At 51.9% G+C, this 27,244-nt stretch overlaps 11 protein-coding genes across 11 annotated transcripts; 7 read left to right on the top strand and 4 right to left on the bottom strand.

The window, feature by feature from the left end:
- Positions 1 to 1,171: 1,171 nt before the first annotated feature.
- On the top strand, positions 1,172 to 2,337 carry BDV17DRAFT_296240 (pyridoxal phosphate-dependent transferase; the record flags this gene model as incomplete). Its single annotated transcript, XM_073763248.1, has 2 exons — positions 1,172 to 1,265; positions 1,313 to 2,337. 2 exons carry the CDS (start codon positions 1,172 to 1,174, stop codon positions 2,335 to 2,337), a joined length of 1,119 nt encoding a protein of 372 aa, XP_073610448.1.
- A 521-nt stretch (positions 2,338 to 2,858) lies between these two features.
- On the top strand, positions 2,859 to 4,013 carry BDV17DRAFT_296239 (Gfo/Idh/MocA family protein; the record flags this gene model as incomplete). Its single annotated transcript, XM_073763247.1, has 3 exons — positions 2,859 to 2,897; positions 2,953 to 3,240; positions 3,288 to 4,013. 3 exons carry the CDS (start codon positions 2,859 to 2,861, stop codon positions 4,011 to 4,013), a joined length of 1,053 nt encoding a protein of 350 aa, XP_073610447.1.
- A 1,076-nt stretch (positions 4,014 to 5,089) lies between these two features.
- On the bottom strand, positions 5,090 to 6,184 carry BDV17DRAFT_235051 (uncharacterized protein). Its single transcript, XM_073755858.1, has 4 exons — positions 6,112 to 6,184; positions 5,982 to 6,023; positions 5,427 to 5,885; positions 5,090 to 5,343 (listed from the first exon to the last, which is right to left on the bottom strand). The coding sequence occupies exons 1-4, from the start codon at positions 6,139 to 6,141 to the stop codon at positions 5,230 to 5,232; spliced, it is 645 nt and encodes a 214-aa protein (XP_073610446.1). The 5' UTR covers positions 6,142 to 6,184; the 3' UTR covers positions 5,090 to 5,229.
- A 1,600-nt stretch (positions 6,185 to 7,784) lies between these two features.
- On the top strand, positions 7,785 to 9,078 carry BDV17DRAFT_276642 (uncharacterized protein; the record flags this gene model as incomplete). The annotated part of the gene is made up of 3 exons (XM_073759362.1): positions 7,785 to 8,691; positions 8,743 to 9,005; positions 9,057 to 9,078. A coding segment is annotated over exon 1 (323 nt), but the record flags the coding sequence as incomplete, so codon positions are not given.
- A 2,401-nt stretch (positions 9,079 to 11,479) lies between these two features.
- Positions 11,480 to 14,497, top strand: BDV17DRAFT_234997 (Zn(II)2Cys6 transcription factor). The gene is made up of 3 exons (XM_073755857.1): positions 11,480 to 12,162; positions 12,212 to 12,344; positions 12,390 to 14,497. Exons 1-3 carry the CDS (start codon positions 12,081 to 12,083, stop codon positions 14,311 to 14,313), a joined length of 2,139 nt encoding a protein of 712 aa, XP_073610444.1. The 5' UTR covers positions 11,480 to 12,080; the 3' UTR covers positions 14,314 to 14,497.
- A 1,453-nt stretch (positions 14,498 to 15,950) lies between these two features.
- Positions 15,951 to 17,960, bottom strand: BDV17DRAFT_301684 (major facilitator superfamily domain-containing protein; the record flags this gene model as incomplete). Its single annotated transcript, XM_073764301.1, has 5 exons — positions 15,951 to 16,489; positions 16,547 to 16,868; positions 16,930 to 17,365; positions 17,422 to 17,567; positions 17,928 to 17,960. 5 exons carry the CDS (start codon positions 17,958 to 17,960, stop codon positions 15,951 to 15,953), a joined length of 1,476 nt encoding a protein of 491 aa, XP_073610443.1.
- A 102-nt stretch (positions 17,961 to 18,062) lies between these two features.
- On the top strand, positions 18,063 to 19,356 carry BDV17DRAFT_276635 (pyridoxal phosphate PdxA-domain-containing protein). The gene is made up of 2 exons (XM_073759361.1): positions 18,063 to 18,750; positions 18,818 to 19,356. Exons 1-2 carry the CDS (start codon positions 18,140 to 18,142, stop codon positions 19,314 to 19,316), a joined length of 1,110 nt encoding a protein of 369 aa, XP_073610442.1. The 5' UTR covers positions 18,063 to 18,139; the 3' UTR covers positions 19,317 to 19,356.
- Positions 19,357 to 19,673: 317 nt separating this feature from the next.
- Positions 19,674 to 20,236, top strand: BDV17DRAFT_285315 (uncharacterized protein; the record flags this gene model as incomplete). The annotated part of the gene is made up of 3 exons (XM_073760689.1): positions 19,674 to 19,709; positions 19,775 to 19,903; positions 19,940 to 20,236. 3 exons carry the CDS (start codon positions 19,674 to 19,676, stop codon positions 20,234 to 20,236), a joined length of 462 nt encoding a protein of 153 aa, XP_073610441.1.
- Positions 20,237 to 20,303: 67 nt separating this feature from the next.
- Positions 20,304 to 22,811, bottom strand: BDV17DRAFT_301682 (putative C6 transcription factor; the record flags this gene model as incomplete). Its single annotated transcript, XM_073764300.1, has 1 exon — positions 20,304 to 22,811. Exon 1 carries the CDS (start codon positions 22,779 to 22,781, stop codon positions 20,304 to 20,306), a length of 2,478 nt encoding a protein of 825 aa, XP_073610440.1. The 5' UTR covers positions 22,782 to 22,811.
- A 381-nt stretch (positions 22,812 to 23,192) lies between these two features.
- On the bottom strand, positions 23,193 to 24,700 carry BDV17DRAFT_234973 (serine hydrolase domain-containing protein). Its single transcript, XM_073755856.1, has 3 exons — positions 24,115 to 24,700; positions 23,762 to 24,059; positions 23,193 to 23,704 (listed from the first exon to the last, which is right to left on the bottom strand). The coding sequence occupies exons 1-3, from the start codon at positions 24,637 to 24,639 to the stop codon at positions 23,289 to 23,291; spliced, it is 1,239 nt and encodes a 412-aa protein (XP_073610439.1). The 5' UTR covers positions 24,640 to 24,700; the 3' UTR covers positions 23,193 to 23,288.
- A 555-nt stretch (positions 24,701 to 25,255) lies between these two features.
- BDV17DRAFT_296231 (flavin-containing monooxygenase) lies at positions 25,256 to 27,127 on the top strand (the record flags this gene model as incomplete). The annotated part of the gene is made up of 4 exons (XM_073763246.1): positions 25,256 to 25,397; positions 25,462 to 25,835; positions 25,884 to 26,606; positions 26,660 to 27,127. The coding sequence occupies 4 exons, from the start codon at positions 25,256 to 25,258 to the stop codon at positions 27,125 to 27,127; spliced, it is 1,707 nt and encodes a 568-aa protein (XP_073610438.1).
- Positions 27,128 to 27,244: the final 117 nt, after the last annotated feature.

Genomic DNA, 27,244 nt, shown 5'->3' with positions numbered 1-27,244 from the left:
AGAGGCAACAGCATACGTGTAGAACTCGAGGAACATAAGTAGAGAGATGTCATAAGTCTTCCTCGTCAACGACCAATTCCGAGGATGGTCTTTACTGTCCCTCTTCCAGCGAATATAGCTGGTTGAGAGATCCTGTTCCAGACCGTAGCGGTCGAGTTGCTCGTCTGTAACGAGGCTATTCTTTTCCTCAACTTGGACGATGGGGTGCATTGTGTACCAGAGCAGCGGCCGGACTCCACCATGTGAGAATATGGATCTGGAAACTGCTGACCTGGGAGCAGGATATAAAGAAGAGCGAATACAAATAATGATGCCAAGTTATCGTCTAAACACTCTGACTGCATTAAGCTGACCAACAGGCCTCGAAGCCGAAACCTCAGCAAGGGCACGAGATTTGAACGCCAGGGGATCGCATCCTCCACGCAGACACGCTGGCCTACCTATGGGCCATGTCATAACCATCATGAGAGAAACTGAAAATAGAGTACGCCCCTTGCTTAGCCTCCACCCAGCGCCTCCCCGTTTGCTCATGGCGCTCTTCAGCCGTATGTTGTAGTTCAGGAGCTAACAGTTGCCCTGCAGCTGCTCTGCTTACTCGAATCTCGCCCCATTCAGGCGAGACGATGGCATGCATAATATCTCCCCATATTGAGCACCCATCCTCTCACTGAAGACTTGGAGGGGCCAAAGCCGAACAGAAGTATATTGGGCTCGGGGCTCGGGGCTGCGAAGAGTCTAGAGGTGAGCTGAACGCGACCATGCTTGGACCTACGCGCCCGAAATTAATTTTCGAGCCACTATTTCACACAGAGTCTAGACACCAAGCTGGGGAGGTTTGTGCGCTACCGGAAGGACATACAGGAATTCTCAGACTGGCGGCTGAATAGGAACGAAAGGCTGAGCAGTAAGCTGATCAATCCAAAGCCAAGCCAACGCAATGATTTGCTCACAGAAAATCGAAACGCACCCTTAGCCTGGTCTAGCTTGGATTGCTGAAGAAACAAAGATACATTCTCTGACGCAATTGGCTTTGTTTTAGGAGGCAAAAGGGCCGTGTCCTGACGACATTTCGTAGACCCCTTATAAGGAACCGAAGTTATAAAGGTAGGGCAAGTAATCGCTAGATGCAGGTACCTTCAATTTGAGTTCCAATCATCGAATTGTCGTGAATATGGACTCGATTCAGGCTTTGGAAAAAGCCTTTTCGCCACATATGCAGAACATCGCATGGGGCACGACCCGACGAGCCGAAGCAGACTTCCGCAGTAAGTAAAGGCTGGCATTATGGCGATTTGCAGCTGAACATTCTTAGGCGATGTGTTAACCACCCCGTCCATGGGCATGCTCGCAGCCATGATCGGCGCTAGTCTTGGTGACGATGTGTTCAAGGAAGACCAGGTAACGAACGAATTCCAGTCCGTAATGGCATCTCAGTGTGGTCTTGAAGCGGGCGCATTCGTAATTTCAGGAACCATGGCAAACCAGTTGGCCATTCGCACTCTTCTCACGCAACCACCCTGCGGTGTACTAGTCGATGCCAGAGCGCATGTTATTCACTTCGAAGGAGGTGGTGTTGGAATGAGCGGTGCTTCCATCCAAACAGCTCGCCCGTCCAACGGCCGATATATGGTCTTGGAAGACATTATTTCTCGAGCGATCGTGACCGAGGACGTTCACAAATGCCCGACACGTGTAATCAGTATCGAGAATACCGCTGGTGGAAGCGTTATCCCTGTCGAAGAATTACGGCGGATCAGCGAGTGGGCGCATAGTAAAGATATCAAAGTACATATGGACGGCGCTCGACTGTGGGAGGCGGTCGCGGCCGGAGGAGGCAGCTTATATGACTATGGTACTCTGTGCGACATGGTTAGCCTCGACTTTAGCAAGAACCTGGGTGCACCGATAGGTGCAATGGTGCTTGGGTCGGCCAAATCAATAGCACAGTTGCGGCGCATCCGGAAGAGCCTTGGTGGAGCGATGCGACAGTCGGGGCCGCTTGCAGCTGCAGCTCGCTTTGCAGTTAATGAACAGTTTGGGCATGGGCCGTGGGGAAGCCGAGGCAAGCTGCGTGCTGTTCATGCACTGGCAAAGGAAGTCGGGGAAATGTGGATGGCGTTGGGCGGGGAACTGGTGCGTGAAGTCGAGACCAACCAGGTATGGCTCAATATTGAGCAGGCGGGCATAACAGCCGAGCGATGGAACCAGCTTGGAGCAAAGCATGGGGTAAAGCTGGATGGGAAAAGACTTGTCCTGCACCATCAGATCTCAAGCGATGCTATCACGAAGCTGGGTCTTGTATTTAGCGAAGCACTGGGGGTTCGTGCTAGACTCTGATGATGTTAACTTTCTGGCCACCACAAGGGCACTGGGGACTTTTGTCGGAATGGAAGACTTGCATAATAAAGTGGCAGTAAGTCAGGCTTCATGCAATAGCACCTTCCCACATTGGAGGTCGCTGTTCTATTAGAAATATAACTTGATATGGAAGGAGTGACCGTCGTGAATGGTGTTCCAACATAGGTAATAGAGTAACTGCAGTTCACTAGATGCGGGGTATCGGCAGCTAGTCTTTGGCATTGGGGGGGAGAACAGTTGACGTAGAGCAGCGTGGGGTAGAAAGCTCTTACGGAGATGCCCCGAGGAACCCCCCCTATCCCCGCAGTATCAGAAATTTCCTTATTAGGAAAGAGACGCCGCTTGCCCTGCAACTGGTGAGAACGACAAGGTAAGTCAACAGCGCCTGCGCTTTAGTATAAATAATCCCATTTAACACAGATGCGTCCCCTCAATCAACTCTCTCAAGCTTGTCTTCTCTTCATCCATCGGACTTTCCACTCATAAATTCTCACATCACAATGGTCCTCAACATCGCTGTCGTTGGACTTGGGCGTATGGTACGCACACTACTTTAAAGTCCTAGATAAGATGCCGATTGGTTGATCTTCATAGGGCAAACGCCACGTTCACACCCTCCTATACCGGGTTCCCCGTGCCAAAGTCGTCGCCGTCTGCACCACCGAGCCTCACGAAATCGATTGGGCGAACAGCAACGCCGAGTACAAGGAGTTCGGCATCTCAGTCTTCGACGACTACGACAAGATGTTGGAACAGGAGCCCCGCTTGCAAGCCGTCTGGGTGTCCACGAGTACCGATGTCCATGCTATCCAGTCACTCAAGGCTATTGCCAAGGGTCTGCACGTTCTTTGCGAGAAGCCCATTAGTACCGATCTAGCAGAGGTACATCAAGACCTAGCGATGTATGTTGCCTTTGCTAACTCAGCCAGGCCCAATCAGTCGTCGACACCGCCAAAGCAAATCCACACCTCAAGGTAATGGCCGGGTTCTCTCGCCGCTTCGACGCCTCATACCGTGACGCCGCCGAGAAGATTCAAAGGGGAGCAATCGGAAAACCTTTCTTGGTCCGCTCAAACACCTGCGACCTCAAAGATGAAACGGGCTTCTTTGTTCGCTATGCCGCCCGCAACGGAGGCATCTTCGTCGATTGCGCTATCCACGATATCGACCTTACCCTCTGGTACATGGATAACCCAATCCCCAAGGCCGCCTGGGCTGCAGGAACACTCCAGCACCACCCCGAGCTGGCCCAAAGCGGCGATGTCGATAATGCTGTCGGAACGGTGGAATTCTGGGGCGGAAAGATTGCTTACTTCTACTGCTCTCGCACCCAAGCCCATGGTCATGATGTCCTTACTGAAGTTACCGGTACCGATGGGAAGGTCATGGTCAACGTTATTCCTCGGTCGAACAATGTCGTCCTGGCGGATAAACTGGGAATGCGCCACGAGGTCCAACCTGAATATTGGCAGCGCTTCGAGCATGCTTTTGCCCTCGAGGCAAATGAGTTCACTGACGCTGTTCTCAACGACAAGCCAGTCCCTCTGAACCTTGAGACCGGAATGACAGTCATGAAAATCGGTCAGGCGCTGCAGCGTGCCTTGCTCACTGGTGATGTGGTCAAGTTCAACGAGCAGGGGGAGCGCCTCAACTGAGTCTAGCTGTAAACTTACTATGATACAATGTTCAAATTTCAATGAGTTTAGAGGATCATGCCATCAATTGCATGACAAACGAATGCACCTTTTCGTCTAGGCCCGCGGGCACCCGAGCGGCGACGCGTACCGAAAGAGGTAAAAACTAGGGCAGCCCGGGGATCACGCATGCTCGCAAGATCGCTGTAAGATGATATTTGAGATTCGAAGCACCAGTAATCCCCCAGACGCCTACAAAAAGCATCTCCGGAACATTTTTACTTCCACTCTTCAAATCGACCTTGACTCCGACTCGGATTTGCCATCATCCCATCTCCCACTGCCACTGTCATTGCTCGAGACTACCTAGATTCTAGAACCGGGCAAGATCATGATCAGATAACAGGCACCCAAACCAACCACCCCACGTCAATGAAGTCCCTCTAAAGCGACAAAGGCCATCCATGCCGAGAACCTACCGCTCGTCTATCATTCCCATAAAGGCACCGGATGCCCCGGATCTCAGCTCTCCGTGCTTTGGCCAAGATTTCCAAGATGGGGACCCGCTTCAGGACGATCTTTGACTGGCAGGTTTGTGAAGAACGTTGATCTGGTAACGGAACATGGATGCGAAAGCGAGGACGGGGTCCACCGGTCTTCTCAACAAGTTCAAAATATAAGATAACGTATGCTCCTTACACGGCGGCGCAGATTTGCAAGCTTTCAATTACTATCGCCCTAAATCTCACCGTTCCCCAAATTTTCAATCTGTGACTTTAGGAGCGCCATCAATACGCGCTTCTCCGTCTTCTCTCTCGCTGCCCTCCTTGTCGGCTCTGTCTCCGCGGCTTGCATGCACACCGGGTGATATGTTCCGCAGTCAAGGAGGTGAGATACTTGCTTGATTTTCGACGCACGTTGAGCGAAGTTTTTGTACTGAAGTGTACTTATTTTCATGGTAGATATGATCTTCTGGCTCTCGCCTTGTCACACAGTGCTCATATGCATGTCAAGTTCGAGAGGATGGCCAGCCAGAGTGTGGTGTTTAACGTCCACGGAGGTCGCATGACAACAGCTATTTCCTGAGGTAGTTCGAGATTAATATGTATATACAACCAAGCTCGTTCTATCACAAACAATCACGCTATGAAAGTACAGCGCTGGCCCAATAGCCCGCCACGGATGAGCATCCGTCAGCTCCGGCAACAGGTCCTAGGTACGCCTGGTCACCGAGAGTTCACGCAGGTATAGAACTGTAGATGATTTTCCCCAGCACATACTCGCCGTTTTTGGCAGTGACAATCCGCCGCGTGTGATACCGTTTGCCGTCGATCTCTTCGACTGCCCAGATCTAGCGAGGCTCTGTTAGCACCTGCATCTTCCTGACATTCTGACATATTGACGGATACAATGCAGGTGGAATGGCCATCTTACCTGCTCAACAGTCCACCCAACCTCCTTATTCCGCATAAACGTATGCACCCATGTATGCTCTTCACCCTCAGTCATCGCCAGAGACCACTTCGCCGCCGACCCATTTTCATTAATCTCACCGCGCAGGTACCTCTTCGCCCTCTCATCGGAAACGTGCGTCTCCATCTCAAATTCCGGGTACATATTCCCATCTGCATCCTGAACACCATGCACAAACCGGCTTTGTTTTTCGCAGGGCCCAAGGACGTAATCTTTTTGGTCGGCTGGTATCCAGTCCAGCATCCATCTTTCGTGTGTGTTTGCCAATCCGCCGGTTAATGCTGCGGTTACGTCGATGTAGGGTGCGGATGGCGCAGATTCTTTCTCTGTGGGCGTGGGCTTGTCGCCGGGGTGGATGGAGATGGTGAGGCGGATCGTCGCGAGTCCAATTGCTTTGCGAAGGGTCCAGCCGATGCCTTGCTATGAGGTAACGAAGACTTAGCTCCAGTGCTGGTAGACGATGGATGGACGGCAAATCGACCGTTTGAGATGGTGGGGATGGTTCGGTTTGCTCACCAGCTTCAGCATGGCATCCATGCTAGTGCTAAGAGACTTCTCCTATCCATTGCAATTGACATAGAGTTAGCTGCGAAGCCTTTGATGAGATCCAGGTGCGAGGCTGCTGTAGTCGCAGTAGATATCGTACCATTAACCAACGGCCGTTGAGTTCCTCCATGATTGCGCGCTTAATGAGGTTCGAGGATGACTTTCTCGTCAAGTGGTTTCGTTTTTTTATGAAGAGAATGTAAATTGTGACGACGGATATAGACTTACGACTCGGAGTATATCCTAACCCGGACAAATCCCGGAAAAAGCAAAAGGTTGGATTTACCGAGCCGGTCCCTGAAACCCCGCAGATTATCACGCTAGTAGATTTGTACGTTGTCCTGAGACCGGTCCGGACTTTCAACTCGGCGTTTTGGAGACCGACATCATTGTCCCAGGTTACTCGTACGGAGTACATACGTTGTAGATCACAGCCTGAGTGACACTGCATTTCAGTTCTGCCTAGAACGACGTCGCACAAGGCAAGGCCCTCGTTTCGTTCCGGACGAAGGGGGTTAACTGAACTGAATCTCAGCCAAATTGGCAAGACAAATGCCTTTAATGACGGTTTTACGCATATAGATACTCACAGATACCTTCATTCGCATTACATCGGGGTCTGACTAATTAATAAACCCTTTTCATGCTTCTGTTCGAGGCCCTATGCGAATAAATACGGAGTGCTTCGCCCGGATAAAATAGAAAATGCAAGGATCACCGCAAATGTAACCCACGAGCCGGAATTAATTGATCTTCTGCATATGTATGAACGAGTCGATTTGGCTCCTGGGTTCGAACCGATCTCAGCGCCATCTCGCCTACGTCTAGGAACCGCTAGAACCAGTCGAGTAGTGCCATGTAAAGCTCGTGCATTTTGTCTGCATGTATCCTTCAAGGAGTTGCGAGACTGTGCGACGGAGTGCTCATACGATACTACACATGCGGTCAGGAATCAGATTTTTGATCAGCGGGCCCGTTCCTGCCCTTGATCTACTCCGTACACGCACCTCGTTATTGTCTTGGTCGAAGGTGGAGATGCATCCTATCATTATCTAGGGAACACTACAACGCCGGCCCTCTATTGAAGAGGGATAACAAGGCAGCATTTGCCTTGGAAATCTAACGCCTGCTATACATCATGCAACTTTTGCCCATAACACCAAATCATATCATTGATGAAGTACCGAGAGGCAGGGCCTAACAGCATACTGAGACAAATTGTCCCACTTCGTTGGAAAGGCGTGCTGTTTGCGAGAAGATGCTACGTTGAAATGTGCTTTCTCGCGCAGGAAGGTGGCCTTGGATCAAAGGAATCAGACGTTGACAGGGGTTTTGGGCGACACTTACTTGTACTCAATAAACACTCGGTCAAATGGCAAAAGCAATAATGAGATCCGATAAAAGCAGAACGCCGTAGTCTGACGATGATGTGCAATTAGTGAGTGATCCTGATGCAGGATGTGAGCAAGGCATAGAATAAGATCCCAACCGTTCGTTTTGAACCAAGCAGTGCTAACGTGTTGTTACGCCAGTAACTCGGGAGCCTTTCCGTCTTCTTTGAATAGAGAGAAGGATAGTAGTCCAGAAGGATACTGTGATGCAAGATGCGCTTATATTGACGCTGTTGAAGGCTAAAAGGAGGGTAACGGCGGACGCCGCATGAGATAGCTGCCTGATCGAAATTGTTTACACAGCTTCGGCAGCTGGATGGATGATGTGAAGATTTAGAAGGGATAAATGTTGGCAATAGAGGGTTGAGAGGAATGGAAGAGAGGAATCCGAAACTTGGGGGTGCCACACTTTATGGCATGAAAGTGGCATGAAAGAAAGGGGGAGAAGAGGGCTCCGAGGGGCTGTGGTGGCAGTGCTCGTGATACCTGCACGGCAGCACGAAGGGGCTACCAATGAACTGGTTGATACGGTGCCCGGGTGTGGTATAAGCCTCGCAGTTAGATGCCAAGCAAGCAGCCTGGCCAACACATAGAAAATGTGTGGTAGGCGGGGACTATATCCATATATCGCCGCGGTCGTCTTCGCGTCACGCGTTCAACGACTCAGGGACCATGTCTCGTCACGACTCTCTGGATGATATTCCAGGTGGATACCCTAAGATTGGCCTTCATGAGCAAAGATAGAGAATATGCAATATTTCGGAAAATTCGAGCGCTCAATACGCGGAACTTGCTTTTCCTGCAGAGCGAGTTGACGTATCTGAAGTCGGAGCTGGAGCGGTGTGACCACAGCCTTGCGAGTAGGAACCCGGATAGTCTCAGATCATGGCCGAGCTTCAGGAAAGATAACAAGCGGATGAACCTGGCAATCAAGATGCGGAAGACACGGGCCACATATAGTAAGCAATTTCTCAGTAAAACCTTGACGCCAAGTGCCAATCTGACAATAAGATGTAGATGAAGCGCTGTCCCAGTACGAAAAAGTCAATGGCCTTGGCTCACCCAGCCGAGCACAAGTCGAAGGCTTGAAGTCTTGGATGGAAGATACAACACCGATTGTAGATGCGTCGGATAACTATCTAGAGCACGAATTGCCAGTGGATGACACTCCCGGCTATCTGGGAAGAACGACCGAGGCAGAGTTGGATCTGGTAAATTTCAAGCGAGATCCTGACAGCTAGCTCAGGGAGTTCTTTTGTGACTCGCCAATATTGAAGTTCTTTTACCTTGTAGGTTCTGATGTCCATGATAGGGAGGTTTCGTGGTTAACAACGTGATAGGAAGACCTCGTGTGGTTGAAAAAGAGCCCTAATGGGAAGCAGAGGGCCATCATTTCCTTTCCGTCATCACGAGTTGAGAAGATAGTTACCGCAAGTGCCGTCCTGATTTCTGTGGCTCTGACTGTGTCCGCTATTGCAGCGTTGCAAGCGGTAAGAAATGATGGTGTTCGGATTGCCCTAGTCGGTGTCTTCTCGCTGCTAGTCGCTGGCTCACTGGCGATCTCGGAGGCGCGGATGAGTAAGGTGATAATTGGCACAATTGGGTAAGCCTTTCCGGGGAAACATCTGGCTATATCTCATTCTCGTGGTAATAGGTATGCGGCAGTTCTCGTGGTTTTCATGTCGAACCAGAAGTGATGTACTGGAGGTCAGGAGTACATGGGATAGCACGCCTAGCAGGAGGAGTGCCCTCATCTGATCAGAGCTCTGATCAATCTGATTTTTCTGTATATAGATGCGACCACCTCCTGCCTATTTCCGTGAGAGGAACCGCGAGGGACCGACTTTCAAACCTGCCCGGGGTGGGGAGTGATGTTGGGCGCTGGACCCTGTGCAACAAATCACGTACGCGTAATCAGCGAAGAGCTATTTCCGAGCAAAAGTGAATGAACGGAACGCTGGTAGTGACTTCGGCACAGTACGTTCGTTTCCAACTGTCGTGGACTCGGTAGATGCCCTCAATCCAGTAACCACGTTATCGAACAGATTGACGAATCCCCCTCTATAGTTGATTATGATGACGATTTCAATCAAGCGCAGACATGCATCAGATATCATAAAGATGATCAGTTGTTTACATGATGTAGATGCCTGCTCGAGATCTTCATCGTCCAAAGAGGATGGGAGATCATTGAGAAGAACACGCCCCATAGTGCGTAAGCCATCTCGAAGTAGGCGCCCACCTGAAGCCGTACGGTTCTGTTCGGGTCTTGTTTGGCTGTAAACTGTTGAAAGTATCAATATATGATGCTAGCACGATGCAGTGTCCTAAGCGGCTGTGATTTCAAGATGAGCGAAATTGGTATGGACGCTTCCCTTGCAGCACTCTGGCGGACGAGTTGCAGTGTCGTATAATGCACGAAGTTGATTTTGACGCTCGCGTTTGCGTAGCCCCGTCGAGTCTGTTTCAAGGTAATGAGTGGGGAGCAGAGCCTTTCCGCAAGGTCGATGTAGTCGGATACTTCATCGCCGGAGTTTGCGGCTTGAAAGACAATGTTAAGGACGTCCCTTTCGAGCGACTCCTCCCACCAGAACAAAGTCTTTCATATCAATCCACATAAACAGCTGCTTTAGCATCTCCAGTTTGGCCGGAGTGAATCCTTTAGCTACCGTGGAGAAGATTGTTTGGTAAAGTTGTGCAAGGCCGGTAGGGACGTTCTAAACATGGCGAGCGACAGGGGCGGCACTAAGGAGGCGCTCGATCTCATCAAGTATAAGTTTCGCGTGAAGCAGGAGCTGTCTGCTGCTGCAGATACATATTTCGATGCCTGGCGACCTAGTGGAGTAGCTCGAATATGTCGGCACTGATCGACGCGTTCTCTCACGTAGGCTACAACAGACTGTCGTACGAGAGATGGAACGATGGTCAGCTCGCGTATAAGCGCCAGATTAGAAGAGGCCGATTGTTCCTTGTACCGACGGAAAAGGTCGAACAAGTCAGGCTCCTCGCGGCTCGTGGGTAACAGTTTGATCGGACGCTGGGATATGCTCAACACATTGCTCGATGATGACGCCAGATGACAGCCATCCTCACATTCATCAAAGTCGTCCACAATAACTCTGTAGGCGGGCCTTCTCCAACCACGGCAGTAGCCGGTTATCCTCGTCTGCGTCCAGGAGTAGAGACATCAGGGTGCGCAGCGCCTGGGCTGGCTTGCTTTTGGACCCGTCCGTATCCTTGAAAAAGAAGTAGAAAGTGTGATCATGCTCTTCACCAAAACGCGTAAGCCGCTGAATGAGAAAGGCTATCAGAGTGGACTTTCCACGGAGAATCTGAGACCCTTGGTCGAGATTATTGGTACAGCCGGTCAAGCTCAGTGGGGGGGGATGGGCATACTAACAGCTCATCACGGGATATCTGGTGACCATGGCCTGGATTGTCTTTTCAATTTGATGACCTCCCATGAGATGCTTCACTTGCAGGTTGCTCAACGCAGCGAGCAAAACCTCTGGCGGTTTATTGAGCATTCCTGTCCGTTGGAATCGCCCCTCTTGTACGGTCTTGCCAAAGTCGTACTCTATTACGCCGCCAAACATGCCTGTTGGGCTTGCGACAACTACATCCCCCGGTCGAATATCATGTTGCGCACTTGGGGCACCGCCACCAATACCGATCATCAGGCCAAACTTGATTTGCTTGAAGGTCGACAGCATTTGTTTTACAACCCTGGCGGCGGATACAGTGCCTGTGACACCGTATGGCATGCATGCAATCACAACATTGTGACTCACTATTCAGCCAAGAACGTAGTTGTTGTTGTCGCGGGAGCCTTGAATCAAGCGGTAGAGGGTCATTTTGCTCATCGAGCATTGTGCGGGCCGCCGCAAGCTCGAGTGGCAGTGCGCATATCCAGGTGGCAATATAGTCGTCGCCCTGGTGGTGGGCCATTTGGCATGTTTCCAACAAGCGTTTGGTTGAGCTCTGTGTGGCAATGGATCTCTGATCTCTAGACGAGGCTGAGGCGTAATAAAAGCCCTAGGTCTTGACTATTCCGCGGAAAGTCTCTCCAGCGCTCCGGCGCATCGTCACCTAAACAGCGCCATGTTCCAAACGTTCGGCGCCGTATAAAGTTCAGCAGCTAAGCTACGTCTACCACTGATTGGGGCGGGTTTGTACTCAAAATGGAATATTCCGTCTTAGTGAGGTGCAGCTTAGTATCATCTCCCTACATATTGTATAAGACGGGGAACAGGATCAAACCCTAGTAAGTGCTTCATGAACCGATCAGTTGCTGTTTTCTAGCTTAATCGGTTTCCTGTTATTGTGGACTATATAGCTATTCCTAGTTTACCATATCGTGAGCAAACCTCCGTGGGTGCGCTGGCCCCTACACCTGTCAACAAAGGTTGTCTTCAAAACTATATGTTGCTATATTGAACATCATCTGACACAAAGGTTGATGGTTACATTGCCATCACTTGAGAACATAACACCGCCGTAATACAAACCCCATCTGACCTAATCCTACATCCAGGACGGAGCACCCCCGAAGCACCGCGATCGGCGCTCTTACCGAGGCCAGGGCCGCTTCCCCGCATATACAGAATATCACTCCCACTCCTCGGCGGCAAATTTGCCGGGTCCAACCGATCTCTTCAAAGTCTCCTGGTTGTACAACATGGAGAGAAGAAATAAGCGGACCAGAACGGAGGACGACACTGCGTCAACTGCCACTGCAAAGCCACGGCTGACTCGAGCTTGTGAGCGTCCCCCCCCCCCTTCCAGGACGCCCAAACTGACCAGGCGCAGGCGCCGAGTGCAAAAAGCACAAGATCAAATGTTTTGTCCAACCTGGTCAGGAAGCATGTAACAAGTGTGTCAAGAGTGGCGTGGAGTGTGTACCTCACAACTTTGCGCAGAAGTTTATCGATGAAGATGCATTGTAGGTGCAGCTTCCTAACGCTCCTTCTGTTACTCACAGTCACAGATGGAAAGCCCAAACGACCGCGATGGTTGATCGACTGAATGGAGCCGTCGACCAGCTTCTGCGCCAGAGTAATCTACCGGGTCTGGCGACATCTGAGGGTGGAATATCTGCACTGCATGCTCGGTCAGAACATGAGAGTGGACTACTTGGGCGAATGCACCCCCTCTCGCCCTTGAGCCCTAATCAGTCGGAGACAGTGAGCGGAAACTTCGCCCCCGAGGGTCCTGCATCCAGTCGCAACGAGCAGCAAGACGACTCGGACCTTGTGCCGCTGCCGATGAACAATCTCTACAACCTGACCGATCCGAACAATTCTCAGCTCATCCGCGTCGACCCGGCCGACGTCAACGGGCCGGACTTCATTACCCAAGGCGTTCTTACTCTGACCGAGGCCGAGTTCCTCTTTGAGCATTACAGATCCCACATCAACCCTTTGCTCTGGGACGGAATGCTATGTCCGCACAAAACCCTTCGCGACGCAAGGCAATCCTCGTCTCTTCTGGTCGCCGTAGCCCTAACCGTCGCTGCACTGCATATCCCCAACCGAGAGGACTCTCTCTACGCAACATACGGCGCCTTTGTCTCCTTGATGCGAGGGTCATGCCTGCTACGATGTCAGAGCCTCGACGTGATCCGGGCGCTGTGCATCGGTGCGTTCTACCTCACAAGTCTCAGCTGGGCACTCTGCAGCCGTGCCGTGCGCGTCGCGACCGAGATGAATCTCCATAAATCGTCGCTTCAGTTCGCCCGTGGGTCTTTGGAATCTTATGAGCGTGTTCGTCTCTGGTACGTGCTTTACGTCTGCGACCATCAGTTCGCACTGGCCTACGGGCGCCCGCCGATGATGCATGAGGACGCGGCGATTCGTAACGCCGAGAAGCTCCTGACAAGCGGGTTATCTTCGAAGGGTGATCATGGCATCGTCGCGCAGGTGAAACTGTTTCGTATCCTGGCTAGTGGGTACTTTATGCATGGATGTGATCCCGACCTTGAGCTTGATGGGGATGACTTTCAGCGTTTGAAGGAGTTTGATATTTCAGTGGATCAGTGGCGCCTCGAGCATCAAGTCAAAGGAAAGGAGGCTGGTGATGCAAGAGAAAGATTATTCCCGCCACCAACAACTAATGCACTTTACTACCACCTCGCCCGCTTCCAGCTTAACTCGGTCGCACTGCGAGGTATCTCGGCCAAGGGGGCTTCACAGGATACCGCGCTCATGGCCCTTGAGATAAACTGGGAAAGACAGGAGGCAGCGAATATTACAATCATGGCGGCGATGAGCACAGCAAGACTCATTAGTGACGACGAAGGCCTTCAAAAGGCGTTGATCGAGCTACCAATCTTCATGCACGCCATGATTGCAGTCTGTGGATCATTCCTCCTCAAGATGGCTGTTGTTTTCGGCAAGCCAACCGCTTCTGACATTGACGGCACAATTCTACTTCCCACAGACCTGTCACAATATGGGTTGAACTTCCATACAAAGACTGCGCTAAGGTGCGTAGAACGCCTGGTATCTGTGCTTTCCCAAGTAGCGGACAATGCAAGCCAGCGACACGTCGCGAGACAAGTCGTTACAGGCTTGCAAGAGCTGCTGCAGCGCTTTTCACCTGCTCGGGCCGGGGAATCTGACGTCTTCCTGTACTCGTCACCGCAGTTAAAGGACCCTGTATCTGTCTCTGCACCTGCGTCCCAATTATATTTCAATGTCGAGACTACCAGGAATGCAGAAGCTCATAGAAATACTTGGAGGGCCAATAACAGTCGCCCAGAGAGGCTAGAAAACGAGGGAAGTGGTACATTACAAGCGGACAATGCTCGCCAGCAAGATACCTTTGATCTCACGGGTGATTTAGACTGGCGGTTTGATGATGGGTTTCTGTTTGGCATTGAGCTGATTGATTCTGAGCTTGCTTTTCTATAAGAGGCGAAGAGGGACTGATGGCCTTGCATAGCCGTCGGATACGCTCCCGACATGATATCTGTGTCCGAGCAATATCAAAAGCCTTGGTGGTGGCCCACTTCCCGATCAAGAGATCCTCACGCTCAAATAGCTATGGCCCAGGTGTAATTTGCGGCATATTCGATAGCCAGAGAGCATTGTCATCTAGTAGACAATATCATTCCCGTGTCGGCGGGCAGGAGGGATTCGACTGCCGTACGTATGGTCTATTCCGCTCTATGCATAGGCTACTACTAGCTCTAGGTAGTAGGTGATCAATAACCCTAGGAGAAAACTTGACCTCCAATATATATCGGTTCAATAGACCCTGCCACCCTCACCATCGGCAATGCAGAAGCTCACAAAGACCATGGTCCCATCGTGCAACCAAAATGCAAGTTCCCTTTTGGCGATTCTGCCCGTGGAAATCCGATACCAGATCTACGAACTGGTCCTTGGAGGAAACCAGATCGTTACATTCATGCCGACACGCGATAGGTTACTGCGTGGCGCCTGTTCGGCCAAGGGTCAGAAGTACCACTGTTTCTTCGGCAAACCCGATTCCAGCAACCCCTGGTGGAACTGCGTATATCACAACAAGGAGAAATGCGATGACTCCGTAGACCAGACAGGAACCTCGAACATCAATGGGCTCCTCCCCCTTCTCCTGACCTGTCAACAAATGCATGTCCCTGGCCAATCCGACCGCGCCCACTTTTGTTTTCTAATCCACCTCTTGATAATACGAATCCTATGCCATCGATGCCCTGCACTTGGCTTAAAGCACTAGACTCTTACGTTTACATTCTTACCCTTTCCAGGACCCAAAAGTCCCTGGCAGCTTTCTGGTCCTGCAACCCTTCCATCTACAGATGAATTCGCCCAGTCATAGGCGAAGCTACCTTCCACGCGACCCGATCCCTCTAAATCTCCTTACGTTCCTATTTCGGATACGGCGACGAGCGCCTGATCCAAGATCTAAACGACAAGTGGTTAAAGGAATGGAACGCCCTATGGGACGAGATCAATTCCATGCGGGGAATATCACTCGTGCAGTTCTGGGTGAATATGGATTAGGGTATAGCGGGTGGAAGAGAGGAATAACATGATGACTGCTTTTCAAGAGGAGAGATTTTTTGCGCCGCTCCTTGGAGTGTCGCGAGTGCGGGATTCAAGCTTCAGGGTTGAGGTTGAGATTGAGGTTACGTGGCCGGCTAGTGAGGGGTCTGAGGATCTTCTGAATGGGGCGCCGTTTGTGCTTGTTAGGAGTGATGAGCCGATTCCGGGGAAGATTGAGATGTGTGCCATACTGTGGTTAATGGGCGGAGGGAGAGCCCGCGGTTTGATGCGAATGGACCAGGGTTGAGGGTTATGAGTGTCTAGTTTATGGGCGGTGGCTAGGTATTTGCTAAGTGATGCCAATGAGATGGTAACTGGAGTTCTTGAAGTTCTATACAAAGTCTTCAATGCATATGATACACCTTAGACGAAGAGTTGAGATTACGAAATACATTCGCAGGCCTGTAAAGGGCATTTCACTGTCCTATTTCCATAGGAGCAGTAGACTGAGCATACAATTTTATTCATACTATCATTCTTCCTAGGTGATTTGTATCTCCCTAAACCTTCTCCTCAAGCCTCCGTCTCTCTCCCTGACCCCTCCCCTCCCTCCTCGCCCTCAACTCTCCCGCCATCACCGTGGCATGATCGAGGCGCTGAACAGGATATTTCTCAAAAAACCACGCAAAAACAGCCGTACAGACACAAAGAACCCCTAACCAACTCGTCGTCGTCGCAAACCCCGGTATGTAACGGGGCGCGTCCTCGTCCGGCCAAAGCCAAGAAGAGTAAATACTACTCGCATTCCCAATCGCATTAATCAGAGCAATCGCCACGGCGCGCTTCGCAGCAGGTTGAGGGATTACGTCGGAAACCCAGGTCTTGACCAGCGGGGAGCAGCCGTAGATTGTGCCGAAGGCGAAGATTGTGAGGATGTATTGCACCATGCGGTTTTGGACTGTGGCGACGGCTATGAAGAGGATGCACCCGATTCCGGAGAGGCTGCAGATGAATTGCCATTTGCGTTTGTAGCGGTCAGCTAGGTAGCAGGAAAGGACAACGTAGACTAGTGCGGCCATGTAGGCGGGGATTGTGTGGTCTGTAAAACCTTCATTAGTGAAAGACGAGGGGGATGGGATAAGGAAGGGTGACTTACACTGCCCCGTTGGCCCAGTCCACCCAAAGGTTTCCACAAGCGTCGGGATAAAGTACTGCATCGTTTGGGCACCGGTAACAAGGACGAAAAGAAAACACTGCGCCCAGACCCTCCAGTCCGAGCAGGTCATCTTGAATGCAACCCAGTGCGGGATCTTCTCGGCACCTGTTCCCTGCGTCAGGGCGATTCCGTCTACGGCCAGTCGATTGCATGCGAGGATGCTTTCTTCTTCGTCTAGGAAGCGCTTGCTGGTTGAGGGGTAGTCGGGCATTAGGAAGTAGATTATGATCGCGGCTGTTACGGAGGCAATTCCTTCCAAAATCTAGAGGTTTCGCTCAGTTAGGGCGTGATGCTGTTGGGGGCTGGGGGATGTTGAGACATACAAAGAGCCATCTCCATCCCGGCAGCCCAGCGATGTCTTCCATATGATCAGTAATCACACCCGCAAGAAGACCCGATATGGCGCCTGCTAGCGGGACAGAGGTATACAGGAGGGCGAACCTCGTGGCAAGTTCATATCGCCGATACCACGAAGACAGGAGAAATGCACAACCCGGGGCAAACCCGGCCTCAGCAAATCCAAGCAAGAATCGCATTCCGGCCAATTGTCCCCAGTTTTGTGTCGCGCCCATCAAAGCGGCAAATGTACCCCAGACGAGGCCCAGGCCGGGGAGAAAGACGCTCGGCCGGACACGGGTAAGAATCATATTTGCTGGGACTTCGAAGACGAGATATGAGATAAAAAATACGAGGACTATGATGGAGTACTGTGACGAGGTGAGGTTGAAGTCATCTTCTAACCCGCCGGTTTTGGCATTTCTGTAGTAGTAGTTAGTATCAGTATACTGCATCTTATGCTCCGTAGGAAGTCGTACCCAATGTTCGCTCGGTCAAGAAAACCAAGTAAATACAACACCCAGCAGCATGGTAGGATGCGCCAGTCTAGCTTGCGTACGAGCTTCTTCTCTTCTGGCGTGCCATTCACCCAGGTGGCTGCAATCTGTTCGGCCTCGGCCAGATGCTTGATGTCAAAGTCGGCTTCCTTCCCATTAGTGGAGAGACGCTCCACGTGGTGATCTAGAGAAGGGTTTTTTCTCTCCTGGGTGCGACATGCCGATACGCTCCCCGACGAAGAAGGGGCGGGGCGATGTAGAAAGTTAAGACAGTACGCGAAGTCGCGACCCTTTGTCGAGCGGGCGTCTATAAGCTTTTATAGACCTACCAGCACTAACAACAACTCATTCTGCTAAAGCTCGGTGCCAGAGCCTAACCGTCATGCAATACCCCACGGGGAATGTGGAGACTAAGCTGGCATTCGGCAAAACCGCCGTACTGGACCCTCGCAGCCTTAGCTTAGCCCTCGCAACTGGCAGCATCTCACAGCAATGCAGCATCGGCGAATACGCCGAGTCATGCTGCGGCACTTTTGCCGTGTGACCCACTGCTTCTCGACAGCTCTTTCCTCTGACCGATCACCCTCGAGTCTGCTTGCCGATGGCCCAGACGTATAATACTAACTTCTCCTTCCTAGATACGTCCATATATCCCACAATTTTGTCCTTTCTGCCTCCAGTCTCGCATTTTCTCTGCAACATGGTTAGCGCAATCGACACTCAAACCCTACTGCCCCGGCGCCCACGCATCGCCGTTACACTCGGTGACCCATCGGGCATCGGCGGCGAAGTAATAGCAAAGCTCCTCAGCAATCCAGCAAATTCTGAAAGAGCCGACATTGTTCTCCTAGCGGACCTATCGGAGCTTGACTCGGCAAGATTAGACGCCGGGGGTGTGAAAGTCACTATCTCTCCAGAATCTTCTGGCGACGCGGCACATGGAATCCAAATCCTCGACGACAACAGCGCGAACCAATATCCATACACTATGGGTGAAGTCTCTCAGGCCAGCGGGGCGCGGAGCATTCACCAACTAAAGAGAGCATTGAAGCTGGTTCAAGCTGGCGAAATCGACGCCATCGTCTTTGCGCCCTTGAATAAAAGCTCTCTGAAGCTCGCCGGAATGACGGAGGAGGATGAACTGCGTTGGTTTGCGAATCAACTGGACTTCAAAGGTGCCACAAGCGAGATCAATATTGCTGGCCAACTATGGACGGCCCGGGTTACGAGCCATATTGGCATTGAGGAAGTCGCGCAGCGCATTACCAAGGAGTCGACATTGAAAGCCATCGAGCTGCTGCATCGCTTAAGGTGAGTTTCCTAGCCCTGAAATCCTGCCCCTTACCATCCAAAGCAGAGGAAGTCTAACATCAATCAGATGGGAGTCAGGCACCGAGTCCCCCAGACTGGGCGTCTGCGCTTTGAACCCACACAACGGCGAAAACGGCGCCTTCGGACGTCAGGAAATCGACCATATTCGACCCGCCGTCGAGGCAGCTCGAGAAGCAGGACTCAACGTGCAGGGCCCGTTCCCCTGCGACACCATCTTCCTCAAGCGCCAGCACTTTGACGGTATCGTCACGATGTACCACGACCAAGGCCAGATAGCGATGAAGCTACTTTCGTTTGACGGAGGAGTGACAGTTCAGGGAGGTCTTCCTGTCCCTGTTGCTACGCCTGCCCATGGAACGGCGTTTGATATTGTAGGGAAGAATTTGGCTTCTGTTACTAGTATGCAGAACGCGTTTGATGTTGCGGTTACAATGGCGGAGAGGAGGATTTTGAAAGAGGCTCGGCTTGTTCCTGAGACTTTGTCTGTGAAGAATGGGGCGAGATCTGAGACGGTTGTAGAAGTTCTAAGCACGTCATGCTGCTAAGATCCCATTTTGCCATTATAGAGACCTAGACAGCTTGCATAATTAAAGCACCTGACATTATAACCGATGAGTCGAACCAGCCCTACTCAGCATCATCAAGTTCCCAAGTGCTGCTTACCCAGCACGACCAGATTCATGAACTCAACTAGCATGTGTATTTCCACTCCCAGTGACTAGTAATTAATATCAAAGCAACCCCGTGGTATATTGTGCATGACGAACTTCGAACCTCAAATAACTCCCGAGGGTGGAGAAATCGGCCTCGACTCCCCGTCCACCGACCCTTGAGCACACGATATAAATGTAAATCCCCCTTCTTCTGACGAAACGAATGTTCAACACACCCATTTCACCTCCATGGCGTCAAAGGAGCTGCGGGACAACGTCTCGCGCGTAAAAGCGCCCATACCCATTCGGCAAGGCCCTCTTCATCGGTCTCTGCGCTGCCGATAGTCTAGTGGCAATATAACCTTATCTCGCGCGGGTGGACAAGTTGCTTCATCCAGAAGTTCGGTGGTACAGCTATACAATCACTCCTCAGTCTCAGCGCAGCATCACTCGGACGACTCGGGCCATACTATGGCCTTGTCAGTCTCTTCTCGCTGGGTAGTTCCATCAGGTAGATCATACACATGGCCATTATCTCGGAGCAGCAGATGGACCCCGGCTCAGCGAGCCAGACCACAGCAATCCAATCTCTCGCTTCAAACTCCTTCATCGCCCTCGGAACAACCGCCTACGTCATCGGGCTGACAACCGAACTGGTCTCCGAGTTCCAGCGCAAGGCATTCAAGGCCAACCCTGCGAACAAGGGGAAGCCCTACAGCGGAGGACTATTCTTGCTTGCGACGAATATTAGCTATGGTGCTTATACCGCCCAGCGGGCAGGGTATGCCTTGGCTTGCGGTGGTTTGGTTTGAACAGCAGCCCCCGACACCTACCCACACTTTGCTCCTCATAGTCTTGAATCTTGCGCAGTCGGTCCGTCTATTCAGTCTCATTCTGAAACCTCGCCAACGCAACCGAAAGTTTCTCTGCAACTTTGCGTGCCATATCCGACTTCTTCCCCAGCAACCACAGACCCTTTATGCACTCTTCCGCCCGCCGCAGGTCCCCGTCCAAATCAGACATACTGTATCCGAAGGCGGACTTGCACTCATTTACCTCCCCAAAGAAGATTATGCAAGCTTTGCTGAATGCCCGAATCAAGATAATCGTCCACGGCTCCGTTAGGAGGGTCCCCTCGTTCACAGCATGGTGGAAATCCGGCATCTGCGGGATCTGCGGGACACCGAGCGTCGCATTTGACATGTCCGGGGTAGCGATCCTTGCCAGAACTGCTAATTCTCGAGCACTGTGCATTCTGATACGCCTCGCCGTTTGGCTCCCGACGCGCCTGGATGATGCCTCTTCCTGCCCCAGGTCATTCTCATCGACGAACTCAAACAAGTCTGCAACCATCATAGCCGCAAGATGCCAATGTCCAGAGATCACAACAAACCAGCTTTGGATGCGCTGCGGAACGGCGTCATGATGCTCTGTTAGCTCGGCGAAGAAAGCGCCGTGTGTCCTATTCCAGTGTTGGTATAGCAATAACGTGCTGCTAATGATGTCCTCGATCTGTGTTTTTGGTCGTCCCCTACGAATGGCATTCTGCAGGTATGAAAGATGGCGGAAAAGAATGACCTTCACCGGGGCGGACCTGACGATATCCTCGGCGGCCGCCTCGTATGAACAGGGCCAGCGTGTTCGAGGCCTCGCCTTCAAGCCTCCCGGTACAAAACGATCGAGGTCCCACCTATTTGAGGAGCAGATCCTATGGTCATCATTACCCTTTCGAAGTTCATCGCGCCCTTGGTGCTGACAATCCTCGTCTAGTACAACGACGGGGCGTTCATTCATAGACGAGGAGACGGTGTCGAACATGACGGCAAGCCAATAGAGCAAGCCCACAGTGGCTTGGTTCTCAGGGGTGAGAGCCTTGGTGGAACCCGGTTTGTCCTTCTTGCAGTCGTGTGGTTTGCTGAATCCGTTTTCGAAAGCGTCGAAGCGATACTTGAGGGCATGCATCTTTCGAGCAGCGCGCTCCATGAACATCGGTGGGCCTTCGCGGTTGATCATGTCACGGATTTGCGACACCATCAAGTCCATGCAGAAAGTACCTAGCTGTCTCGCTCCAGATCCAGATGTCTGGGTGTCCAGGCCCCATGGTCTTTGCGTCAACCCGAAGATCAGCTCGGCACAGGCTACTCGGTACGTTTCCAGATGGGCAACCGCTTGCAGGGCACGATGCGCTTGATCCCATATGTTCTCTTGAAGAATGCGGTCAAATTCGTTGATCACTCTGTCCCCACCGTCGCCAGGGGACTGGGTGCCATATTTCTCTCGGTGCCGGTGGCTTCCTTGCGCCCATTGAGTAGCAAATGCCATGATTGCAAGGTGCAGGGCCTTCGACGCAGTCTGATCCTCAGTGTGAGTTACTTGGAGGAGACCGCAAGATTGAGCAACCTGGTCCAGTCTGAGGGTCCGCTGATATATCCTGTTCGACCACGCGAGGCCCCATTCCGCCCTAATCGGTGTAATATTTGGAGACCCCAACAGATACGGGCATGTCGTCTCTGTTAGCCAACACGATAGATTATGCTCCAGTACGTCATGGTATATCCTTAGGAGATTTTCCGACATTTGATTGTTGTTATATTTGGCAATCATTCTTTGATCGACTGAGAGCGGGCTGAGCGACGGAGGGGTATTCATTCTTGATGATTGCCGATCGGAGGGCATAAAGGAGCTATTTTTTGCCCCGGGGCAGTTTGACAAATTAGACTGTGGATCGATGTACGCGGAAACTATTGAGGTAGGAGATGGCGAAGAAGTCGAGGTCGGCCAGGTCTCATGCCAAAATGGATCAAATTCAATAGTTGGAGCTCCAAGGTCAGCAATATCAAAATCATGGATGTCTGCCAACATGGGTTCAGGTATCAATTGTGTAGAAAGTAATGGCTCCGTCGAAGCAGAAGGCATGTCCTCCTGAACGCTCTCATCCTCATCTATCAGCTGTTCGACAGGAATGGAGCTGTACCCCAATAGGGAGCCTGACAAGTTTGAACCAACTGGTTGCCAAGCCAGGAGTCCCTGCGTCAGGGTTGGTTGGAGCGGATTATCCCAAGCACCATATCCAGTCGTAACCGCGGTCTCATTCACTAACCATGGGAAAAGCATCTCCGGACTCGGCGGCTCGACGTTGGGCTGTTGTCGTGCCGTTCTGAACGATGGCGGAGCTCGGGATCTGACCCATTCCATCGTGCACCGCTTCTTCGTTCTCGCGCAGTACGAACATGATGAACGCTGGCCGCTTACCGCATCGCATGCTCTCTTGGATTTCCGGCACTGGTCGCAGGAGTGATTTTGACGCCTGGTCCTCGGCCGCGGTGGTACAGCTTTGGAGTGTTTGTGGGCCAACATGACTACCTCTCGACGCCTCTCCGAGCTCCTCCAGGCAGAGTGATGGAATCTTGACAAGAAAAAGAGGCTATGCTACTCAAGTTGGGGCGAACAGGTAATCAGAAGGCGGGGAAACGAGAAGAGATCCCCTAATGCCTTGGACCCCCGCATCCCAGGAGGATCTGCTGCGTGGGCACGGACATTGATTGGTTCACGATAGCATTACATGGATCTACGATTCATTTCTGAGATGGACCTAACGTGCGTATCATTTTAGAAGATCTCCATAACTCCAGCGTTTGCCCTTTCGACCTGCTGCAATGCGACACTAGCCAGAAAGGTGCCTTGAACGACTATGCAACCCAGACCTCTCAGAAACCAGCCTTGTGAGGCCAACTACTCCAAGTTCAGCTACATGTTACGAACTTTGACTCGTCTGCAAAAAGCTATTGAAGTTGCCATTAGTAAATTGCTCTGACACGGAGACATCAGTGGCCACGCACAAGCAGAGCGGTCCACCAACAAACCCTACCCAAGCGCTTTATATACCTCAGACTCAACATCCCCCCATAAACCTAGCACAGGCAGGTCTACAAACGGTAGAATCTGTGTACAAACCATTCCAGCTACACCTTTTTCACGGTCCGCCCACCACCACAGATTTGCCAATCCAGCCCAATGTCCAGTCGCACTCGATCTACCTGTGGGACCGCCATTGCTGAGCATGAACGTGAGACCCCACCCCTGCGGCGGGTTTCCTGCGACTGGATACAACTCGGGGATGGGGTTGGTAAGATCTGGCTTGGAGGCTGGGATGCTTTGGCGACTGTAGTTGGGGAGATGGGGGATTTGGTTGGTGAACATCTCGTCGACTGTTTCTTTGAGGAGCAACTTGGCACCTGTCCTGGGGCATGTTCCGTTGTTCAAGAGCACGGCTAAAACCTCTGTGTATCCTTGTCAGCATTTTTGACCGGGCAGCAAGACTTTTAGCGAACGCTTACTGCAATAGTCTTGTGGTTTTGCGAACATTCCAGCGCCGCCGCTATGGAAGATCCCCGCGATTTCAGCGTCGTTGTCCAGATCGGCGACCAGGGGCAAGCGGAGGAGGTGGTCTCGTGGCCTGAAGCTGCCATCAGGGTCCCTTTGGTTCATATATGCCATTCGCTGACGCAGCGCATGTCCCGGTAGCATGGACATGTCCCTGATTCCTAGGGGCTGTAAGATGTGTTTCTGGAGATAGTCGTTGAGGGTTAAGCCAGTTGCGCGCTCGAGGGCAATCCCCGCCCAGTCGATGCCGACCTGGCTAGTTAGTACTTAAGTACCTCACGAAAGTCAAAGAAAGTCGAGCACTCACGCCATATTCCCATCCCTCGCCAGGCTGAAACAGCAAAGGCTGCTTCACATCCTGCATCCGCCCCGAAAATTCATCCACACCGGCAGGGTACGACCACTGCCGCAACCTGTCATTGAAGAACGAATACCCAAACCCCGCGGTATGAGTCAAGAGCATCCGCAGCGTGATTGCGCGGTTCTTGTCAACGAGACTGCCATCCGGCTGCAAGACCTTCAGAGTCTGCAACTCAGGGCAAAGCGCCTCTGTCTGCTCGCCGTCATCCAGCTTGAGGATATCCCTGTCGACGAGTTGCATACAAGCCATTCCGACCAGCATCTTTGTACACGACGCAATCCAGAAGATATTGTCCAGCGTCATGGGCTCCTCCGATGCGGTGCCGCGCTTACCGGCGGAGTGAGCGAATAGCTCTTCGCCATCTTTGCTGACCACCACGACAGTGGCTCCTGGAATCCCGGTTTTCTGGTCTTCACAGGCCTGGTCGACGATGTCGCGGAGGCGCGACGTGGCTGTCTCTGGGAGAGGCATGCTTAATGCGTGGAAAGATATCGGCAGTAAGGTTTCCAGGGTCGAGAAAAAGTGAGTGGCTAACCTGACATGAATAACGTATCCTTAATTCGACGCCGACACATATATAACAGTGGAGTCAGCAATTCTCCAAATGTCAGCTAAATTTTCTTGGCCAATACCCCTCCTTCCTTGTGATCAACCGAGGAGGGGCTCCATCTCGAGGAGTAAACTGCGGACCCGCAGCTCGGAACCGCAATCCTTTTCGTTCCCCGCGCGGAGTTCCCTCTGGTTCATCTGGAGCTTACCATAGGGTCCAATCAAGGACCGCCAGCTCAGCTGGCAGAGGCGGGGGGGACGTCATGTCGTGCACCCGAAGAGCGGGGTTGGCTGGGTCTAGAACGGTTGGCATGTACAATGGTCGTTGTGGGAGTCTACTTCTGATGCAGTTTGACTGACTATCTCCGCAGCAACGCAATTCCTATCCATTGCAGACAGTAGGGCATAAATAGGAGCTGTCCGAGTGGAAAGGGGGGTGGAGTGATTCTGTACAAGTCGGACATCGCAAGTAATGAACTTTCTTCGACAGCCACTACAGCACAACCACGAAGACTTGATCGCGTCAACCTCCCTCACAATGGGCAGCCTAAGAGACACGATCTCCACAGCCAAGAAATTTAACACCGAACTCACTGACTACTCGACGACCCACGCAGACAAGACCGGCCCGTACGCCGAGAACCTCGAGGTCGATGCCCTAATCGTCGGAGCCGGCTTTGGTGAGTCCCTCTACCACATTCACTATCCTACTCTTGGATGAAACTGATAAAATCACCCGTGCAGCCGGCATCTTCATGCTCAAAACCCTCCGCGATCGCGGCCTCAAAACCGTCATCTTCGAAGCAGGCAACGACACCGGCGGCACCTGGCGCTGGAACTGCTACCCTGGCGCGGGCGTCGACTCGGAAGTCCCCGAGTATGAATTCTCCTGGCCGGAGGTCTACAATACCTGGAACTGGCCGAACAATTATCCCGATTACAAAGACCTGAGGAACTACTTTGATCATGTTGATAAGGTCATTGGTGTTAAGAAGGACTGCGCGTTTAATACGGTTGTTGTTGGAGGTCAGTTTGATACCGGCGAGGGGAAATGGAGGATTCAGACTGCCGATGGGAGGACTACGAAGGCGAAGTATCTTGTTCTTGGGACTGGGTTTGTAAGTTTTTTTCGTCCCCCTCCGAGTAGTCTATACTGATCGAGCCAGGCCGCCAAGCGCTACATCCCCCCCTGGCCAGGCATGGACAAATTCCGCGGCGTAGTCCACCACTCCTCCTTCTGGCCGGAAGAGCACATCGAAGTGAAAAACAAACGGTGCGCAATAATCGGCACCGGCGCATCCGGCGTTCAAATCACACAAGCCTGGGGTCCTGTCGCCGGCGACCTGAAAGTGTTCCAACGAACACCCAACCTAGCCGTCCCCATGCGCAAGCGCAATCTCACCGTCGAAGAACAAGAACAGATCAAACCGTATTACCCCGAACTCTTCCGGTACCGCGAGACCAATTTCGCAGGGTTCCTGTACGACTGGCACGAGAAGAATACGTTCGACGATAGTCCTGAAGAGCGCGAGGCGTTCTACGAACAGGTCTGGAAGGACGGCGGGTTCCGGTACTGGGTGGCGGTGTACAAGGATAACCTGCTCAATCCCGAGGCAAACAAAGAGTCGTATAAGTTCTGGGCGAAGAAGACGCGGGCGAGGATTGGTGATCCCGCGCTTCGAGAGCTGTTGGCACCGTGGGACATGCCGCATTATTTTGGGATTAAGAGGCCTTGTCTTGAGTCTACTTACTACGAGCAGTTCAATCGCGAGTCGGTTGGTCTGGTTGATATCAGGAATAACCCCATAAAGGAGTTTACTGAGACTGGGATTCTCCTTGAGGATGGGACGCATCATGAGTTGGATGTTGTTGCTGTTGCGACGGGATTTGTATGTCTCACCCCTCGACAGAAATAGAGAGCTCTGTGCTAACAAAGGCCCAGGACGTCGTAACAGGCGTAATGACCCAACTCGGCCTAAAGTCTATCACCGGCGCAGAACTCGAAAAAGAATGGATCCCCGGCGCGCAGACATACCTAGGCACGACTGTCTCGGGCTACCCCAACATGTTCCACATCTACGGTCCGCACGGCCCAACCCTACTCAGCAACGGGCCGACCTCAGTCGCCGTGCAAGGCCGCTGGATCGCCGATGCAATTGCAAAGATCGAAGCCAATGGCGTGAAATATATCAACCCCAAACCTGAAGCCGCGGATAAGTGGAAGAAACATATCCTTGAGTTGAATGGTCGGACGCTCTTCCCGACGACAAGGTCTACGTATATGGGTGGGAGTATCCCGGGGAAGGTATACGAGCCGGTTTGTTATAGTGGTGGGATTCCGGCGTATAAGATTGAAATAAGGAAGGCGTTGGATGAGTGGGAGGAGGGATTCGATGTTGTTAAGGCCTGAGTGGGAGCTGCACGCTCCATGAGAGAGTGACGAACGGATATAGTAGCTACTAGGCACTGCTGAATGATGAATAGTGTTTCTCTGCTTGCATTCAGTTTCCTTCACAAAATCGCGCTT

The sequence above is a fragment of the Aspergillus undulatus genome (assembly GCF_047715775.1).
Source record: "Aspergillus undulatus strain CBS 261.88 unplaced genomic scaffold BDV17scaffold_86, whole genome shotgun sequence".
In the NCBI taxonomy this organism is placed as follows: Eukaryota; Fungi; Ascomycota; class Eurotiomycetes; order Eurotiales; family Aspergillaceae; genus Aspergillus; species Aspergillus undulatus.
Note: the sequence above shows the minus strand (reverse complement) of the source record. Positions and strands in the feature narration are given on the sequence as shown.

Excerpts from the sequence above, each read along its gene's own strand:
- BDV17DRAFT_235051 (XM_073755858.1), bottom strand. The coding sequence starts at position 6,141 with ATGGAGGAACTCAACGGCCGTTGGTTAATG. Across the intron at positions 6,024-6,111 it reads TCAACGGCCGTTGGTTAATG|GAGAAGTCTCTTAGCACTAG; the intron begins GTACGATATCTA and ends TGCAATGGATAG. Across the intron at positions 5,344-5,426 it reads TTGGGTGGACTGTTGAGCAG|ATCTGGGCAGTCGAAGAGAT; the intron begins GTAAGATGGCCA and ends GAGCCTCGCTAG.
- BDV17DRAFT_234997 (XM_073755857.1), top strand. The coding sequence starts at position 12,081 with ATGGAGAGAAGAAATAAGCGGACCAGAACGGAGGACGACACTGCGTCA. Across the intron at positions 12,163-12,211 it reads GCCACGGCTGACTCGAGCTT|GCGCCGAGTGCAAAAAGCAC; the intron begins GTGAGCGTCCCC and ends GACCAGGCGCAG. Across the intron at positions 12,345-12,389 it reads TTTATCGATGAAGATGCATT|ATGGAAAGCCCAAACGACCG; the intron begins GTAGGTGCAGCT and ends TCACAGTCACAG.
- BDV17DRAFT_276635 (XM_073759361.1), top strand. The coding sequence starts at position 18,140 with ATGGTTAGCGCAATCGACACTCAAACCCTACTGCCCCGGCGCCCACGC. Across the intron at positions 18,751-18,817 it reads GAGCTGCTGCATCGCTTAAG|ATGGGAGTCAGGCACCGAGT; the intron begins GTGAGTTTCCTA and ends AACATCAATCAG.
- BDV17DRAFT_234973 (XM_073755856.1), bottom strand. The coding sequence starts at position 24,639 with ATGCCTCTCCCAGAGACAGCCACGTCGCGCCTCCGCGACATCGTCGAC. Across the intron at positions 24,060-24,114 it reads GCGAGGGATGGGAATATGGC|GTCGGCATCGACTGGGCGGG; the intron begins GTGAGTGCTCGA and ends CTAACTAGCCAG. Across the intron at positions 23,705-23,761 it reads AAAACCACAAGACTATTGCA|AGGTTTTAGCCGTGCTCTTG; the intron begins GTAAGCGTTCGC and ends AAGGATACACAG.